General features: G+C 41.0%; 1 protein-coding gene across 2 annotated transcripts in view; it reads left to right on the forward strand.

The window, feature by feature from the left end:
- The window catches only part of ANO10 (anoctamin 10), a 235,483-nt gene that overhangs the window by 22,847 nt on the left and 194,473 nt on the right, over positions 1–18,163 (forward strand). For both annotated transcript variants that reach the window (XM_019536505.1, XM_019536511.1), the window contains exons 8-10: positions 10,577–10,632; positions 14,388–14,462; positions 15,993–16,175. In XM_019536505.1, the coding sequence (XP_019392050.1) occupies positions 10,577–10,632; positions 14,388–14,462; positions 15,993–16,175 (314 nt within the window). The remainder of the gene's footprint in view (positions 1–10,576; positions 10,633–14,387; positions 14,463–15,992; positions 16,176–18,163) is intronic.

An 18,163-nucleotide genomic window follows, 5' to 3' on the forward strand; every position in this document is an offset into this window, starting at 1 on the left:
ACATCCCTCCACATCTTAGTGTCATCAGCAGATTTGAAGATGTTGAACAGTACGGGCCCGAGGACCGAGCCCTGCGGAACCCCACTGCCCACGTCCTTCCAGGTTGAGAAGGACCCGTCCACTACCACCCTCTGGGCACGGCCCTCCAGCTAGTTGGCGACCCAATTAACTGTGTGGGCGTCGACACCACGGTCCCCCAGTTTCTTAATGAGAATGGGGTGAGAGACAGTGTCGAATGCCTTCCGGAAGTCCAGAAGGACTATGTCCACTGCTACCCCCGCATCTAATGATCTGGTAATCTGATCATAGAAGGCCACCAGGTTGATCTGACAGGACCTGCCGCTGATGAACCCGTGTTGGTTGCCCCTAAGCATGCAGTGCCCTGCTGGCCCCTCATGGATGTGTGCCGGCATAATTTTCTTGAACAGCTTGCCTAGGATCGAGGTAAGACTAACTGGCCTATGTGTTCCTTAGATGACAGGCTTGGCTTCCTGCATTTCTTTTAGAGTGAAACCCTGCTGTCCAGTCACCCCAAGTGTTTTTTTTCCATGTTTCTCAACTGTGTTGACACAACTAGCCCAGCAGTGTGAAACCATTAAGCACTTTTCATTCAGGCAGCTTTGCTCACAATTTGATATGTTGCGATTACATTTAAATAGATGATTGAGTATATTAGTCTAAGGCTGCTTGCAGACATTAAAAAAACAAGCAAACAATAAAACCCTGTACTTTACTGGAAGAAGCAGCATGTTAGTTGCGTGTGGCTCGCCCAATGTCTGTATAGATCGAGTGCCTTAGTGGGGGTTTTTTTTGCACTTTTTTTTTGCACAATAGCTGAATGAATCGGCTTTAGCTAAATCACCAAAAAGCCCTGCTGAAGTGCCTGATCTATACAGATGCTGCAGAGCCAGGTTAAACAAATGCACTGCTTCTTCTGATAAAGCACAGGGTTTTGGGTTTTGTTTTGGGTTTTTTTTTCAAAAACGTCTACAAGCAGCTTAAATGTCCAAATCAGGATGCTATGACAGCTGTTGAAGGGTGTTGCCAGGAGATATGTGCATTCTCCAGTAAGGAAATAAGTGCAGGCTTTTCCCTTCCAGCCACTCCACATCCTCCCTGCAACTCACTGTAGTGCAGACTCTTGCCTTCCGGCTGCTCCTTCTCTTTTCCAGCCCCTCTTCAGGCAGATGAACACTACAATAAATAAATTTGATTTTTGAAATGGGGAGCCACGCAATTCACAAAAGATGAGCAGTTCCTTGAATCTTTTTTTTTTTTTTTTTTTTTTTTTTTTTTAAAAGTTGAGAACCACTGGTCCAAACCATTTAGTTAGCTAGCTGAGTGAAGTTCAAATTCAAGTTTAAGGGAGCTAAACAATCCTTGCTGATGAGTGCAGCTTGCAAGTATGTGAAATGTATCTTAACTGGTACATGAAAGGGTACAAGGGGGCTAGAGAGAAGTTTGTCCAGAGCTAGGAGGAGGCATGCCAAGGCTAGGAGTAGAAGTCCGAGAGCTATGTTTGCTACTTAAGTCAGTAGACAAGATGAAGATGGGACCCCAAGACCACAGTTAGGGTCAGACAACAGAGTCAAGAAACAGTGAAGGGTGTGTAGGGGGCTTAAAAATGGGGATTCTCAACCGGGGAAAAATGAGAATTCTCAACTGGGGTAAGGCGAGATCTTCTGAGTGCCATGAGGTGCCACACAGTATTAGCGAACACTTACACATGATACAAAAGATAAATTCAGATGTTTCAAATAGGAATCCATAATGCCATTCTGACCTGTTGTAGTCTTTCTGAATTATTTGCAACAGAAGAACTGTCTGTTGTTTTTCTGTAGTCAGAAAATGAGCAGACACTTTCTGAGGGTGCCTTGAGTCTAAAAAGGTTGAGAACAGTATACTGACTTAGAACAATAGTCAGAGGCTTCTGTATTGACTAGCTGAAGAGTAGCTGCTAATGCTGAACTCAGTATTAGGGCCACAGTTCAGTTGCTTGGGATGACCATACTTGTAGATGCAAATACCAAGCTGTGATATATGGATCATCGGGCTACAGCTTCAGCTACAGAGACTTCTGGGCCAGGTTGACTGTTAAGTCTTTGCAACCCTATCTGGTTGATAGAATCACTGGCAACAGCAAAAGGAAATGTCATGATCACCCTGCTCCATAGTCCTTTGCAGTATATCTGATCACTGCACATCTGAAGTAAAGTAATTAAACGGATGTGGAAGGTCAGAACCAAGGCACTGGTCTGCTAGATTGGTATTAACTGTGCTTGAAGATACCTTAGAGAAGCATTGTTCAATGAAATTACCTTGAAGTCAGGTGTTAGTTCAGTGGATTAAGGACACACATGGCCTGTCTTCTACTTTACAGAACAGATACTGGAAGACCACTTGTCGCCTGTTATCCGGAGGGATGATGTAGATCCCTCCTTCTTGGGGTGCATGTTATATGCATGCCTTCATTAACTTCATGTTATATGCATATCTTCATTAATGTCTGATAGTCCTGTGTGAAGAGATTTGAACCACGCTGAGGACTGATATTTTGCAGAATAGTTCAAAGCAAACCTAGAGCTAAATTGCCTCAGTTTTATCCTTGGATGAAGCAGGGATAATGTTGGAGTGGTTTTGCTCCTGTATAATTAACTTTTTCAGTGTATCAGCTGCTTATGTGGAGCAACAACTTAATCTCCGTTTTTTGGGAACATTTGTCCATACCCTAAATGTCTGTGAACTGACTCCTTAGTTTGAACCAGCTTGTTGGCTGATCAGATTGTTTCCTGTCCTTGTTTTCAGTGAAGTTTTGGTGATATGTTCATTGAGATTTAAGGCATACTCTGATATAATGCCCAGGAAAGCTTTGAGTCATGGTTTTTTCTGTGACTATTCAGATAGATGCTGAGGTTTTTGTTGACATTTGTGTGTGTGGCATAGATGGAAACTGTGGCACTTCACTTTAAGTCCTTATCTTGTGCAGTATTGAGCCATCTTTGTCATAAGTATTCAGGACTTCTTTTAGATGACTGATGTCCTGGTCCTGTACTGTCAGACGTGATTTCCACGTAAATGCTTGGCAGTGATGCTGGGAAGAAGTCATCCTCAGTATAGATAGATGTAGAGCACCAGCACTTAACCACAAGTACTATGTGGTTTTGGGTTCAAATCTGCTTGTTATGTTTTAGCCAGGTTATGATTGCTGTGTCAGATTGTAGGTGTTTTATTCATCTGAATGATTAAATAGGTGGCTAGGCAGTTTCTGCTAATTTTTCCCAGGTTCTTTAAGAATTTGCAGATTTGTTGTCAAGTCCATAGATTTAACTGTTTCAGTTTCCCTTTATATTTCCTTTGCATTGAAAGGCTGGAAGTTGTTTTTGTTTTCAGGTATGTAGTATTTGGTTTGCTGCCATGTCGTCTTTGCTCCTTCCAATATTTTTTGTCCTCTTTTCTCTTATCAGTTTGGCATTCATTTGTTTGGAGAAATGCAGGAATGGTCTGGTACTAACAGCTGCTAAATTTTCTGATCTGTTCTTATGCTTCTTAGATGTATCTTTGTGAGTTCAGTTTTTCAATGGCCTGTTCCTACTTTCCTTTTTCGACAGAATCCAGCTTCTAAAAGATGTGTTGTGATACTTGGATTGATCAGTTGTGATAACTGTTTGTAGTATTTGAGGAGTTCTGCATATTTTTTATCTAGGTATGGGGTCTTAGTTTTATAACTGCTTCTTAGAATTGCCTTGGTGGCAGTTTGATAAATGGCTTTGCATGCAAATGTCTGCATTGGAGAGGATACAAAAGATATACCGTAGTTTGTGAATAGTGCAAGTGTGAGCCAGTTTTTTTCCCTGTTGAGTCCAGGAGGGTTGTTGTTTGTGTTCATAGTAGTTCAATAAGGATCAGATGGTGTTTACTCTGAGAAGCATCTCATCTGGATAAATGAAAAATACTTGCTGTTTTGGGTCCCAGATAATATGAAAATTATAAAGTGAAAACCAGTTCAGAGAGCAGTTTCAGTTTATCTGATCTTCTGTAACCCCAGGTAATGTTAAAATGCTTGGATTGGCTTAAGTGGGGCTTCAGGCTAGCATGGTTAAGCCACTTGAGTTTCTGTACCAAGTGTATACAGTGCAATGATGTGGCAGGCATCACATCTGGCCTCCTTTGACTTGCCAGTCTGAATACCACTTAGAGCTGGATTTAAGTGGGTTGGTCTGAGGTAGAAGTGTTGATCAGAACTTGATTTTACACCTTAGGTCATACCAAGATGTCTTAACTGATCTCTCTCTGCTTTTCCTCCTATCATAAGTGATGTGATAGCTCATAACATTTCCACTATTGATGGCAGGGTGTGAAAACGTAGGAGAAATATTTGGAGTGGACCAGGTTGCTGCTGGAGTGGACATTTGCTGCTGTGAAATTATTGACCCTTACAATATATCAGGGGTCTGAATTAGATGGGAGTGGTTCTGTATTAGTATAAGTGTCATAGCTTGCTGTTGAGAAAGTAGATCATAAGGCCACTTGACGTTAAGGCAGCTGGCAGAATGGGAATATTTGACGTCTGCAGGCATCGCGGTTTTGGACTGCTAGGAACTATGGGCCACCTCTGGATGGCAGGCAGTGTTGCTTGAAGTCCTCTGGGCCCCTTGTGGGAGCCCAGAGAAAGTCCAGATGTGACGTCCTCAATGGAGGATGAAGTAAAAGCCGACTGCTGCTGCATTGGGCGACCGATATCATAAAAACATCAACTGAGTAAAAGAAGGTGTCAAAGGAGTCTTCTTGGCATCCGGTGCTTGGTGGGTTTCACGGTTAAATGGTTAAAAGCCTAAAAACCGCATTCTGGGGCCGCCACTGGGTCGGGCAACCAGTGCCTTAAAAACACCAGTAAATTACGGGGGACAACAAAAGAGAAAACAGGGCGTGCACGTGCAGGGTCACAGAGCCAAAACAAGTGCTCCACGGGGACACGGAGCAAAACACCCCAGACAGCACCCACCGGCTCGCAAACTTGGAGAGCTGGCCAGCGGTACTCTGCCCAGAGAAGCTTGGGAAGGACACCAAGGAACAATGCCCCGAGGTCACCGGGAGCCTTCCCGGCCAGAGCCTCCTTCCTAGATGGCCAGATGACAAGCTGGGAAAATGGGAGTCAACATGTTGTTTAGAGGGCAGGGCTGAGAGAATGCAGTGTTTAGTTGCTGAGAGGCCATCAATATTTAGCTGAAGGTTTTTTTTCAGATTGGTCTAATTCCAAGATATTGTTAAGATAATTGAGTTAATTAGGAAGTCTGAGTTGGCCAGATCTGAAAGATTTTCCTTGCTAGCTGCAGCTTTGGTTTCCTCTTCCAAATCAACTACTTTTGCATAATCAAAACTTGGCTGCATTATTTCCCATTGAAAATTACAGACAAAAATCTTCTTAAAAAAAAGAAGCAGCATTTATCATGTGACTAAAGGTACAGAAAAAGCATAGTAAAGGGTAAAAATAATTAGTGTACATGCATATGTTCTCCCTTACCTAAACATTAACCTTGACTTACAAGTTTTCATGATTTCTGTTCATCCTCCTTACCTCCAACTCTGGATTAGAGTGCTTTGCAACTGCCTGCTCTTAAGTGTCTTCCATGCTTGATGTTGGCATTAGTCAGCCATCCACGTTTCCGTGCCCCCCGGAGTAACATTTTTTTAAATTGTAGCATTCTTTTGGCTGGCGCTTGGGTGCGCATGTGGGAAAACCAACTTTACTAGTCTAGTTGGGGCATTCCTAATAAATAGGTTCCTCCATTGTTTATTCAAGGAGTATTGTTGTTCTCTTGGCCTCCTACTTATCTTTGCTGTTTTTTCATTTCTTAACTCTTTGCAGTATTGCAGGATAATGTTAAACAGGTAAACTTCAGTGCATATGATATTAAAAAGTATACTTAATGATGATAGGTGGTACAGAAGAAGAATATTTCTTTCTTTGCTGTTTCACAGTCTGGATTACATGCATCTTCCTTCAGAATTTATTTGACAGTTACTGCACTGCCAAAATGTATTAAAAAAATAAATATCTTTTGTACAATGATAGAATACACCTAATACATTCCGAATTTCTTCCAAAGGGATCAATCTGGTCAGTCTCCTAGAAAGATTTTTCTCATGCTTGCTTATTTATCTTATGGTAAACTTAGTATTAAGCAGTTCCAAAGTTTTGGCCATCTGTAAGATAAAGCCCTTAAGGCTAGGGACAGAAGTTGCACATAAACTGGTTTAAGTGATCAGAAACTGGTTTAAACTTGTAACAGCACAGAATTTCAGTGGACATAAACCAGTTTCAAAATGGCCAAAACCAGTTTGAGATAAACCTGGATGAATGTAGCATCAGACTTAACTGATTGAGGTCAAACCGGTTTATGGAACTTCTGTCCTAGACCCCTTCCTGGTTTAAGTTAAATCAGAGTCCCCCGACATCTCAGCATGCTCTGCAGCCCTGGGCTGGGCTGTGCTGTCTACTCCAGCAGATCAGGGCTGGCCACGCTCCTCTGCTTTTTAGAGAGAGCAGGGGTGGGCAGACGCCACCCCCCCCAAGGTGAAGTGGGCAGGGAAGGGGTTTATTCTCCCCTCTCTCCCCTGTCCCACCAGCACAGACCTCATCTGGGGTCTGTCAGGCAGGGGTGCAGCAGCCCTGTCAGGCATTTCGCCCCACTTGAGAAGCAGGGGTGTGTGGCCAGCCCTGGCAGCAGCCTCAAACTAATGGGGGACAGAGGAGTGTTTAATCCCCACCCCCACCCTTCCCTGTCCCACTGGCGTGCCAGGATCTGCCTGGCTAGGGTGGAGTAGTCCATGTCAGGGCCTCCCCCTCACTGAGGCAGGGGTGGGGGCATGGCCAGACACTGGCCAGCATGCCCCCCTGAGGTGAAGGGGGCAGTAAGGAGGTTTATTCTTCCATCCATCCACTCTCCTCCTGGGGGGGCTGCACCTCTGCCGTTGGCCCCTGGCCAAATGGACCCCAGCTGGGATTCTCTGTGGGTAGAGGGGGAGGGAGGGAGGAATAACCCCCTTCCCTGCCCCCTTCAGCTCAGGGGCATGCCAGCCAGCGTCTGGCCATGTCCCTGCCCCAGCTTATGGACTGGTGAGGAGGGGGGTACCTTGATGGGACAGCAGCCCCTATTATGGTGTCCTGGGGAGTGCAAGCCTCTTCTGGGGTGGGGTGGAAGCAGGGTGTGCAGAGCTGCTGCAGCCTGCGTGGGACAAATGGCAGTGGTGCTAGGGGGGCTTGGGGGATTAAGGCAACCCCAAAATTCAGCTGAGCCCCTGTAGCCATCCCTTCAAGCTCTGCTGCTGCTGTATGCCCTGTGCAGGCTGCAGCAGCTCTGCCCACTCTGCCCCTGCCTCCAAAGCAGTCCCCCCACCAGTCCAGGGGCAGAGGTGTGATCAGACACCAGTTTGGCATGGTCCCCTGAGGTGAAGGGGGCAGGGATGGGGTTTATTTCCCCCCTCCCTCTTTTCTTCCCTTGGGGAACCCTAGTTGGGGTCTGCCTGGCAGGGTACAAGTGGCGGAGGTGGCAGCCAGGGACTGGCAGACCCTGGCTGTAGTCCTCTGAGGGGAAAAGGGGTAGAGGGGGGAATAAAATCCCTCCCTTCCCCCTTTGCCTCAGGGGGCCATTCCGGCTGGTATCTAGCCATGCACCCACCCCTGCTGCAGGAGCAGTGGCAGGGGAGTGACCCTGAACAGGGGCTTCTGTATCCTGGCCAGGCAGACCCTGACTCGGGGCTGTCCTGGCGGGACAGGGCATGAGGAATTAAACCCGCCTCTGTCCCCTTTTTGTTTGAGGCAGCTGCTGGGGCTTGCCATGCCCCCTGCTGCCCCAGTGTTGAGGTGGGGCGGAATGCTTGACGGGCTGCTCTGCTCTAGCCAGGCAAACCCTGCTGGCTAGAGTCCTCTGGTGGGAGAGGAGAGGGAGTGGGGAACAAATCCCCTTTTCTGCCTGCTTTGCCTCGGGCCCATGCCAGGGCAGTTTCTGGCCAGGCCCCTGCTACTGCAGCAGCAAGGCGAGGGGACCCTGATATGGGCTGCTCTGCCTTGGCCAGGAAGGCCCCAGCTGTGGTCTGTGCTGGTGGGACAGGGGAGGGAAGGGGGAATTGAAACCCTCTCTGTCTCCCCTTTCACCTGAGGCCGCTGCCAGGGCTGGCCATGCGCTCTGCCGCATGAGTGGCAGGAGGGGAGCGTGGGAAATGCCTGGCAGGGGCTGCTTTCCCCTTCCCCCTCCCCTTCCAGGCACACCCCAACTGGGGACCATGCAGGCCAGTATGGAGGTTTAAACCCCTCCTCAATCATACTCAGTCTTTCAGGGCCTAAGCCTGCCTCCCCAGCTCAATTTTCCTGCAGCCAAGGGCTTGCTCTAGCACCCCCTGGCTTCTGACCTGAACCACCAGAGGCATGTGCTTGCATTTCTGGAATAAAAAGTGAATGTCTATTCACTTGCTTGCCAGTTCAATCTCTGCAGGTTAGATTAACCTGCAGAGATTGAATTGATACAGGCTCGAGCTTTTTGTCTGTATGTAGCATAGAAGTGCACCCTGCCTTTTGTTTCAAGACTCAGATTCTGTTGTTTTCAGCAAAACATCTTTTCTTCCCATTAGGGATTCATTTTACAGCATTTAAAACACCATGTGCACATTTATTATTACATTATATAGGTACCTGACCCTTCACTTGTACTCCAGGTGTATGTAATTCATAGTGTATTTATTTTTGTGGGTTTAAATAAATACACAGAAAAATGTGCTGGGCTTTGGGGATCCTTGCCATAATCTAAACGTATAAGTACAATACAAAAAATCATTACAAAACTTAAAATAACAAGTATTCCCTACATATCCCTAAACATCAAGAACATTACAAGCCATATAAAAATCTCCCCCTTCCCTCTGTTCCCTAAAGAAATTCTTCCAACTACCTAAGCCCTCACAAACTCTAAAAATATTGGAGTTGAGTCATCTTTTGATAAGGAAAATTCATTTTATGTCTCATAATTAAAACTACTCCTGAGTCTGTCATTTAGAAAACAAACATTTTCACTTCTGATTTCCTTAAGCCTTCAGATGATTCATATATGACCAGTCTTTTTATTTGAAAGTGAAGTTCTATTTTGAAAAGTAAGGATTTGCAAATATCACCCTTGTGATCTTAATTGTTGCTTAAATAGGAACTGTGAGGTTGAAGATACTGAAAATTTGCATTGATAAAATAGTTTAACCCCCCCTCCCCCAAAACAAACAAAAAACCCTCAAAACCAAAAAACTTCCTCCACCAGCTGCCAGGGACTCATGAGAGGTTAAGCAGTATCAGAATCCTAAAGCCTGAATCACTTAAAGTACTAATATGCAATGACAGATATGGTTTGTACTTTTAGTATTGTTAGGGTAGGGAGAGAAAGCATGGACTTTGGAGCAGCTTCAGAAGAGGATGGTCAGCTGTTCCTCGGGGTTCAGCAGTTGTTACACTGTTGTTAATGAACCTATAACCCTATATATGTAGTATATATAACACTGGCTATAAAACATCAGTATTGCTTTTCCAACTTTAGCCCTGTTTCATCCAGGGTTACATTTGGGGTGAGTTAGCTTCTTTGGGCTGTATTTGACTGTGGACTGAGTGTCCTGGGTTTTGACTTGGATCAAAACAGCTGTTTACACACACAGCCCTTTCAAGTTGCTTTGCTGCTTTTCTGCCAGTACATGATGCTGAAGAGGGCACAACCTGACAGACTTGTCCCTGGAATGAACCACAATTAAGGTAAATGAGCCTTGATCAGCTTACAGACGTACAGAGCATTGTCCCGAGGAAAAAGTGTTAGCACATTTTATCCAACGTGTTTTACAGTTATTTAATGTGGAAAATGGATGTGAACATTGTAGAATTCAAGGACAAAAGGCTTTGTCTCAGGAGATATACTGTGTCTGTTTATAGCTTTGTATTTCTATAGGATCATGCGCCCATGAAGGTTGCACCATAACAGCTACTGTGTACTCCTGAGCATCATATTGCGACCTCTTCTGAAGCCACTCCAAGTGTACATTTGACTAGGTCCTTTCTAGTCATAGGGCCTGATCCAAAGTCCATGGGAATCCATAGGAGGTCTGTTCATGGACTTTCGTGGGGTATAAATCGGATTCAGTGTTGTTTGGTTCAATTTGCTTTACTTCCCACATCAAGTATTTTTCCATTTGATTTCAATGGGAGTAGAATCAGAACCCCAGTATTTAATAACATTTTCCTACTATATATGATTATAAAATTGTTCTTCTACAAAGACAAATGTTTTAGATGCAAATACCCTTTTTCTAAACAATACTGATGTTTTCTAGCCATTGGTTTTTTTAGTGTTACCGATGAGATTAATTGTGAGGATAAGTTAACCATTGAGGCAGTAACAGCACAGTTCATACTTTTTCCCCTTGGACATTGTTTAAATATTTCCCTCTCAACTGGGGAGTTGTTTCTTGTTTACTTTTGCAGTGGCATAAATTGTATCTAACGTATTTGGTTTGTACTGCTTTTCGGTTAATCATTATCTTAATATTTCAGAGAATCACAGATTGGAATCCTCTCATCAGAATCATTTAATTCTGAAAGTCCTTGCGGTAAGTATATTTAATGTAAGCAGTTTTCATTTTCTAATAAAGACAGAGTATGTTGTGTCTTTTGAAGTTCCTTTCCTCAGTGGCTAACTGATATTGAGAAACTGTGTCAGGTAGAAATTCTTACTTTCAGGATTCCAGATGTATTGTTTGTTTTCATTTTTCTTCAAGGGATACTTTCTTAACTGGAAGCTGTCATGGTTTTTAAAAGATTACATTTTCAATTTACTTACCAGAAACTTTTGTCTTCACTTTCACTTGTCTATTAATATTCCCAGATATAGTACTTGGTTCTTAGATCCAAATTGTACAATTGGTTGAACATACATTACCATATTCACATGAACAAACACAGAACAGTTATGCATGTGTATAAGTGTTTGCAGGTTCAGGCTGTTGTAGCATGTGCTGAACTGTTTACTGTGCAACTCACAGTAAGTTGCATATAGATGTTTGCGTGCTTTTTTACGTCTATCTCCTAGTACAGCATGAATTAGAAGGAAATAACACTACATAATTAGAATCATAAATATAAGATCTTTAGTATAGGACTGTGGTCAATTTTGGCTAATTTTTTGTAACTTACGCTACTGTATTCCTTTTGAAAATAACTTAACTCTAATACAGTATTTCCAAATGTATTCATTAATGTCTGCTTTTTGAAAAAAATTGGAAAGCATTATTTCAAAAAGCGCTCTGTCTAATACAGCTGTTACAATATTAAGCTCCAGATCCAAGACTACACCTTAGCTGTCAGCCATAGCTTTGCTGTCTTTCAAACATTTTTCTAAAAGTTTCCTTTAAATTGGCACATTCCATACCTGATTTCAGCCCAGAAGGATTTGCGTATCAAAATCAGAAATAAATCCATTTAGCCATATTGTTTTTATATATTAATTTAAAATAGAGTCCTTTTTGTTTTCAGAGACAATTGAGCGTCTTCTGAAAAGCATGCCTGGTTAATATGTTCAAGTTGGACACCCAAAAATTGAGGTATCCCAAATCTTATTTTGAAAATATAATTTTTAAATTCCTTTTATTACTAAACAGCTTTTCTGTTCCTGCTGCTTATTCTTCTTGAGGTCATCATCCTCCACTTTGTTGTAATCCCATCTTCAAGTGAATGCCATTGCAGCTTATTATAATTTTATAATCATCAGGAACAGAAAAATGTGTAAACAAGTTCAATTTTATACCTCCAGTGATTAAAAAAGGAGAACCATATTGCAAACAAACATTTCCTTAATGAAATGTTTTTCCATGAGTCACCAACTAATATTTAAAATTGTTTAAAATAAATGGATTTTTCACTTTCCTAACTGAATTATAAATGTTAATTATAGGCTTATGTGGTATGCATTAGAGGGGTTTTTATTCATTTATTTATTTTTAGTAACTGGATTTTGCTAATTTATAGGAGTTCTTTCTGTATGTTTCTAGTAAGTCACTCCCAAAGTACAGTACTTTTTTTTTTATTGAGCTTGCTCTTGTAATGGTACTTTATGCAGCAGTAGAGGGTAGGTGCTCTTGGTGCGACACGGGCAATAGAACATTGGATTCTGTTTGCAGAACGTCTCCTGTTATCTTGTTAGAAAATAAAAATCACTGGAAATTAAAACATGGGAGACCTCAGAAAACATGTGCTGATTTGTAAATGAAAGAGATGCTTTCCAAAACCATTGACTGCCTAATTGTTCATAACCAGATTTACATAGATAAATTTTGTTTCTGTGCATGATTACATAATATTTTATGGCACGTTATTTGCAAAATAAGCTAAATAGTGAATATTATTTCCCTGTATGGGTTTATGGAGCCTTCAGACAAGTTTATTCTCCTAACTTGCAGAATTCGCAGATGACAAAGGTAATGATAGATTTGTATTAACAAATGCAGAGGAGGGATTGAAGCTGAGGTGGAATGAATAGAACTGCCACTTTTCCAAAACCTTGCCGCATTGATCATTGATAGTGAATAGGCTTATGATCAGCTGGGCAGTCTGCTGAGAGTTGTATTTAGGTGTGATGTTTATTTGTGATACCTAGATACAACTCTTAGTGGATTGTCCAGGTAGTCATGAACCAAAAAATTAATCCTACTTGCCATCAATGAGCAATGCTAGCAAGGTTTCAGGAAAAGGGGGAATTCTATTCCTATAGAACATGCACATATTATTTTTGTGTGTAACATATTGCCAATCACATAAATATAAAGATACGTGTATATAATGTGTAAGATATGAATATCTGTTTGTAAAAAATATGCAGAACATTTATCATACTTACCAAAGTGCACACAATCCATGTATTTAGGTGAAGACTTCTTTCATTTCAGTGGGTTGCTAAATACATATATTGATCACACTTTACACATGCTAGCCGTCTGGTTACAGTGATCTATCCCATTTTAAATATGGAGAGTATTTATCAAACTCGTAGAATGAACCTTGCATCCAAACAGCGTATATCTTGTATCCATATGTCCATCCTGCAGTAAATAATCCAGCAGAATCACATTTATAAATTATTTCCAACATTGAGACATACATTTTATTTAAACTAAGGGGTTTTTTTAAAAGACCAAAATTTGTCCTGCTTCAAATATCTTTCCAAGATCTATTTTTGAATACGTTGCCTATGGGAAATTGCCAGTGGTTTAAAGCTAGCTATATAGCTATAGGAATTTTTAATATTTATTGTATATATCCCTGTTTATATTTTATATTTGTAACATAACTATGCTCCACTTTAGGAAAGCAATATTCTTGTTCATAAGTGGTTTTTTTCAATAGCAATGCTTCCCTGAACAAGGGACAAAGCTAGCTTTATAAGTCTGATTACTCTTTCTTTTCTTTTCCCTCCAGCTCTCCTTTTGATTTTTTGTACCTTTGTGTTAAGTACACTTTTGCTGTAAAGGATGTATTTGCAGAGCTAGCTTAGGTACTTGTAGAAACATAACTGTGGAAAAAGGGACCTCATCCAAAAAATGGTAAATATTTCAGTGATTGATCTAGCTGGTTTGAAGCCAACTCATGTTTGGTTTCATGAATAGCAGTCATGCCTCTGATTGCAACATAGACACTATGGAACAAAAAATACCTGTTTTATTCTATTTGTATAGTACCAATTTTGCTTGGAACTTTGAGAAGTTAGGTGTATAACTGGCTTGGGATTTTCAAAGGTGCCTAAAATACAAACGGTCTAAGTTCATTGCCCATGGTGAGAAAAGTGCAAAAAAAAAATCACATGATTGTTGAAAAGTAGATTAGAAAATCTAAGCTGAGTTATACAGATAAAAATATTTTTAATGCATAGTTTTCACCTGGACAACAACTGTTTAATTTAATTTGATTAACTATTAAATCAGGTGCTACCATGGATAGATCCAGGAGGTGAATTGAGGAGGAGAGTGGCCAAGTACCCCTTCTGCTGTATGGTGCGCACACAGCGAGTTCTCTGCTTGTCTTCAGCTTGTCAATGTAGCTGCTGACCAGAGCTGCCGCATTGGTACAGCCCTGAAACCTGGGGGAAGTGGAAAGGGGTGAGCAGTGGCAACATTCACCCCTTGGGTTCCAGAATCATGCAGAAAAGCCAGTGAGCTCGGAGAACTCACTGAACAGGTACCATACAGCCAAAGGGGTGGTGCAGTGGCATCCCTTCTGGATCTACCCTGGGATGCTACATACTGATCATATAATCCATTTGTTCTTATACAGTGAACTTCCTGTGTAATAATATTATTTATTTATTTATTTGCAGTTCAACTTCTTAAACTGCTTTGCCTCCCTCTTCTACATTGCTTTTGTCCTTTTTGATATGAAACTTCTGCGACAGGTGAGTTCTGGGAATAGTAAGATATCTAAGTAGTACAAAGTTTTTTGAAGCAGAAATATTGTAAGCTAAATATACAGCACATCCTTATCCTCATGTTAATGTTATCATACCAATCCTGTTATGGCCATATATTAGTGCCTCTAATATATTTGCAAAATCACAGAAGTATGAGCAAAGCATGAATAAAATGTATGGATGTTTTCAAACAAGTTGACTTGTAAATGAAAAAGGTAAAAGATTGCATTTTTCTGATTTTTTAGATTAGAAAGTCAAGTTTTCTTTGCTTTCTTCCTGAGAGTTTCTGTTGATTTAAAGAACAGCAGGATTATGTCTATCACAAGAATTCAACAAGGAGTGAAAGAGGGGAATCATTTTTAGTTGTATTTTAAAAATTACTTTTTACTTTTGTTTAACTCAAATGTATGGGAAAGTAATAGGAAGGAAACATCCTTCTTTAAAGCAACTCAATGGTCTTCTCTTCGTTAATGTTGAAAATTTCACTTCTAGTTCTCTGGCCTTCTGAGGAGACCTCTGGCAGACTTGATTTTAATGTAAAGCTAAATGATAAAAAGGGAAACAAAGCATCAAACAAAAGCAGCCATTTTTCAGTGGTTTTCCTATAGATCAAAAATCATAAAACTTATTTTGATGTTTGAAATTAAAAATGAAATGTTATCTTATGTATTACATTGCTTTAGATTGTCTGTGATTTGGGGGTGTGGTTTTAGTTTGTGATCTACAAAGTTTCCTTTATTTCCCTCTTTATTTTTCACAAACTCTTTTTGTGTATGAAAAGGGATTAATTTGGCTTGCTTTTGAGACTGTGAAACACTGTCTAGTCTTGTTTCTGTGGGCATTTTGCCACCTGCTGTGGGACACAACACCAGACGCATTAAGTAGGGAGCAGTGCTAATTAAAAGTGTCCATGCATCATGTGAATCAACATCCCTGCGTGTCCCCTCACTGAAAAAATGGTGGTGGAATGCTTTGAAATAAATTTCCTTGTATGTGTTTTATTTCAAAGTGCCCCTGCTGCCATTTTTTCAGCATGGAGATGTGCTGGGATGCTGATACACATGACACAGAAGGCTGATGGAGCATGTCAGTTTCTGAGCTCCAGCAGACACAGCTAATCGAGTCTGCTCCGCCACACTGAATTTCCAGTGCATTGGAGTAGGCTCTGTGCTCTTGTATAGGAGCCCTTAGTTACTAGTCTTGGTGCATATTAGCAACGGACTTCTCTCACGTTGGAGTAAGCCTAAAATCTCTAAAATCTCCACAGCACTTAGACCCAGATCCCTAAGAAGTCTTTAGGCATCTAATTTTAATTAGTTTCTACTAACCCATAGCAGAAACTGAAAATTGGATCCATCTGTTGTACTGTGATATTGCAAGACCACTAGCCTGGCTTGAGACTTGATTGTCTCATAATAGCCATTGACAGTGTTATCTCAGTGCACAAGTTATTTAATGATTATAAGTACATCACCTTTTTGTTAAATAAATATTGTTTTATTTCATTTTCTTTAGAGCTTGGCCACTCTGCTAATAACATCACAGTTCCTCAATCAATTTGCAGAAGCCCTATTTCCTTACTGGCTCCAAAAGAGACATAATAAGAAGGTAAAGAAAAGGATGTGCGCCTTAAAAATGGATTCTGACCTTTCATTACTTGAGCAAATCAATATGGAAAAAGAAATGGGAACCTATTTGGTAAGTTGAATATATGTTGTCAGTGTCCTAGTCTTGAAATGCACAGCTTCTGAAAAGTAGCTGTAAGTTACTTTTAGGCAACTCATGTGGCAGTTTGCAAAGGCCAAGAGTTATTTTAAAGGGTGTGGTGAAAAACTGTATGTTTTATACATTAGTCATGATATGCCATGTACAAACAAAGAACAGAACACTATGTAGAAAGCCAGTATTCTAAAAACAGTAGCTTCAATATCTTCTTTTTCATCATAGGGTAAGATGGAATTTTGTTTCCTCAGAAATAATCTTCTGTCAGAATCCCTGTGTAGGCTGCCGCCTCCTACCTATCCATCTAATGCCTGTAGTATATTTCTTTAAAATGAGGGGTTTTTGGTGTCCCTTTTTCTTTGGTATGGGACCTGCGCTCCATCCATTCCTCACCTGGATGTTTAGGGTACACGCCTGGTTGTACAGCTAGGAGTCTGTATTTACCAGGCTTAATAGATCTGTCACATTCAAAAGCTTCTATTCAGGCACATTAGTGTGGACATTGATTAGATGCAGTGACACAGAAGCAGTTTCTGTAGAACGGTATAATTTATTTTGCCAAATGGTCTATACCACTCCAGAAATGGCACATGAGACCTATGTGCATGCTAGCTTGCATATCTTAGATGTCCTTCTTAAGAACCAAAGTAGATTCAACTTATCCTTAGTATACATGAAGCGGTTTGTGATATTTACAAAAAAAATTATACAGGTATTTCCCGGTTCTGAACAACTTTTTAATTAACTTAAGGTAAGTTACATTACCGTTCTGTGTTAATTTTATGTCATGTAGGTACTAAAAAAAATCATGTTTTAAAATAACTGTGATGAAAATATACTTTCTTCAGTTCTTAAATGGCTTTATCACAACATATTTCATATCTTCTAGTAATAAATGTTGTAAATCCTATCACTTTGTAATCCTTATTGTTGAAATGAAAGGGCACGTGCTGAAGTTGTATTCTGTCTCATTGTTTAATATTTTTTTAATTGCATATTTATTTCTGTTGAATGCTTACTATATGTTCCAGGTTATGCTTATTAAAGATTCGCTCATTCTTGTTATAAGTAAAGTAGGAGACCCCAAAGATGCTTGTCTTACTGGGTTTCTGATTGTTGGTCTTTGCTTTTGGCAAAAGACTGCATGGGAACCCATAAAAGTTAAGTTCTGAATTGCTGAAGCACACGTACCTTAGACAGTGGCTTTGGCAGTCTCCATTTCCTAAAGTCAGTTTATTTCTAATTGCTTTTGGGAAAGGTACTTCTGAGACTTCTTGGTGCATTGGCAGCTTCTTTCTAACAACACCCCCCCTTTAAAAAAAAAAAATACAGTATTTTTGTGTCCTGAATATCCTTTGGATCAGATCTCTAATAAAAAGAAAATAAATATATGTTGGCACACTGGTTTATACTTTAGCTATCAGTTGAATAAGCTAGTCTTCTTTGAAGGTTTCAACCTTTGTTATGTTTATTAATCTTTTGAGCTGTTCTCACATCAACTTATTATTTGTCCTCCTTTTCTTTGCCTGCTTGCCAGGTGCTTTCTTGAAACATTAGACTACTTCTCCTTTTCTCTCTTGTCAAAATTAGCCCTTTGAATTCCTCTGATTATGAACTCAAAGGTCATTTCAGAGGAACCTAGTTTCTTGTGCAATGAATAGCGGGGTCAGAGGTGTTCAAGTATCTTGGAGAGGGTTTTCTTTCTGTTTGCTGTCTATTTTGTATCTCTTCTTGCATTCTGAAGTAATTTTAATTTATTGCCCATCTGTTACTCCAGGCTCTTTACAAAATTTAAAGCACCAGATGCTCAAATAATATTGTGAGGGGGCCAGGACCCTGAGGGGCCCGGCCCGAGCGGGGAATCCCGGAGTTCCGCCCCGCTTCCGGGTCCGGGCCCGGAAGCCGGGCGGGGAACTTAAGGTTTCCCGGAACTGGAACCGCGTCGACGCGGGACCGGCGCGGGG

This window comes from Crocodylus porosus, unplaced genomic scaffold, assembly GCF_001723895.1.
Source record: "Crocodylus porosus isolate Cpor-Errol unplaced genomic scaffold, CroPor_comp1, whole genome shotgun sequence".
Taxonomy (NCBI): Eukaryota; Metazoa; Chordata; order Crocodylia; family Crocodylidae; genus Crocodylus; species Crocodylus porosus.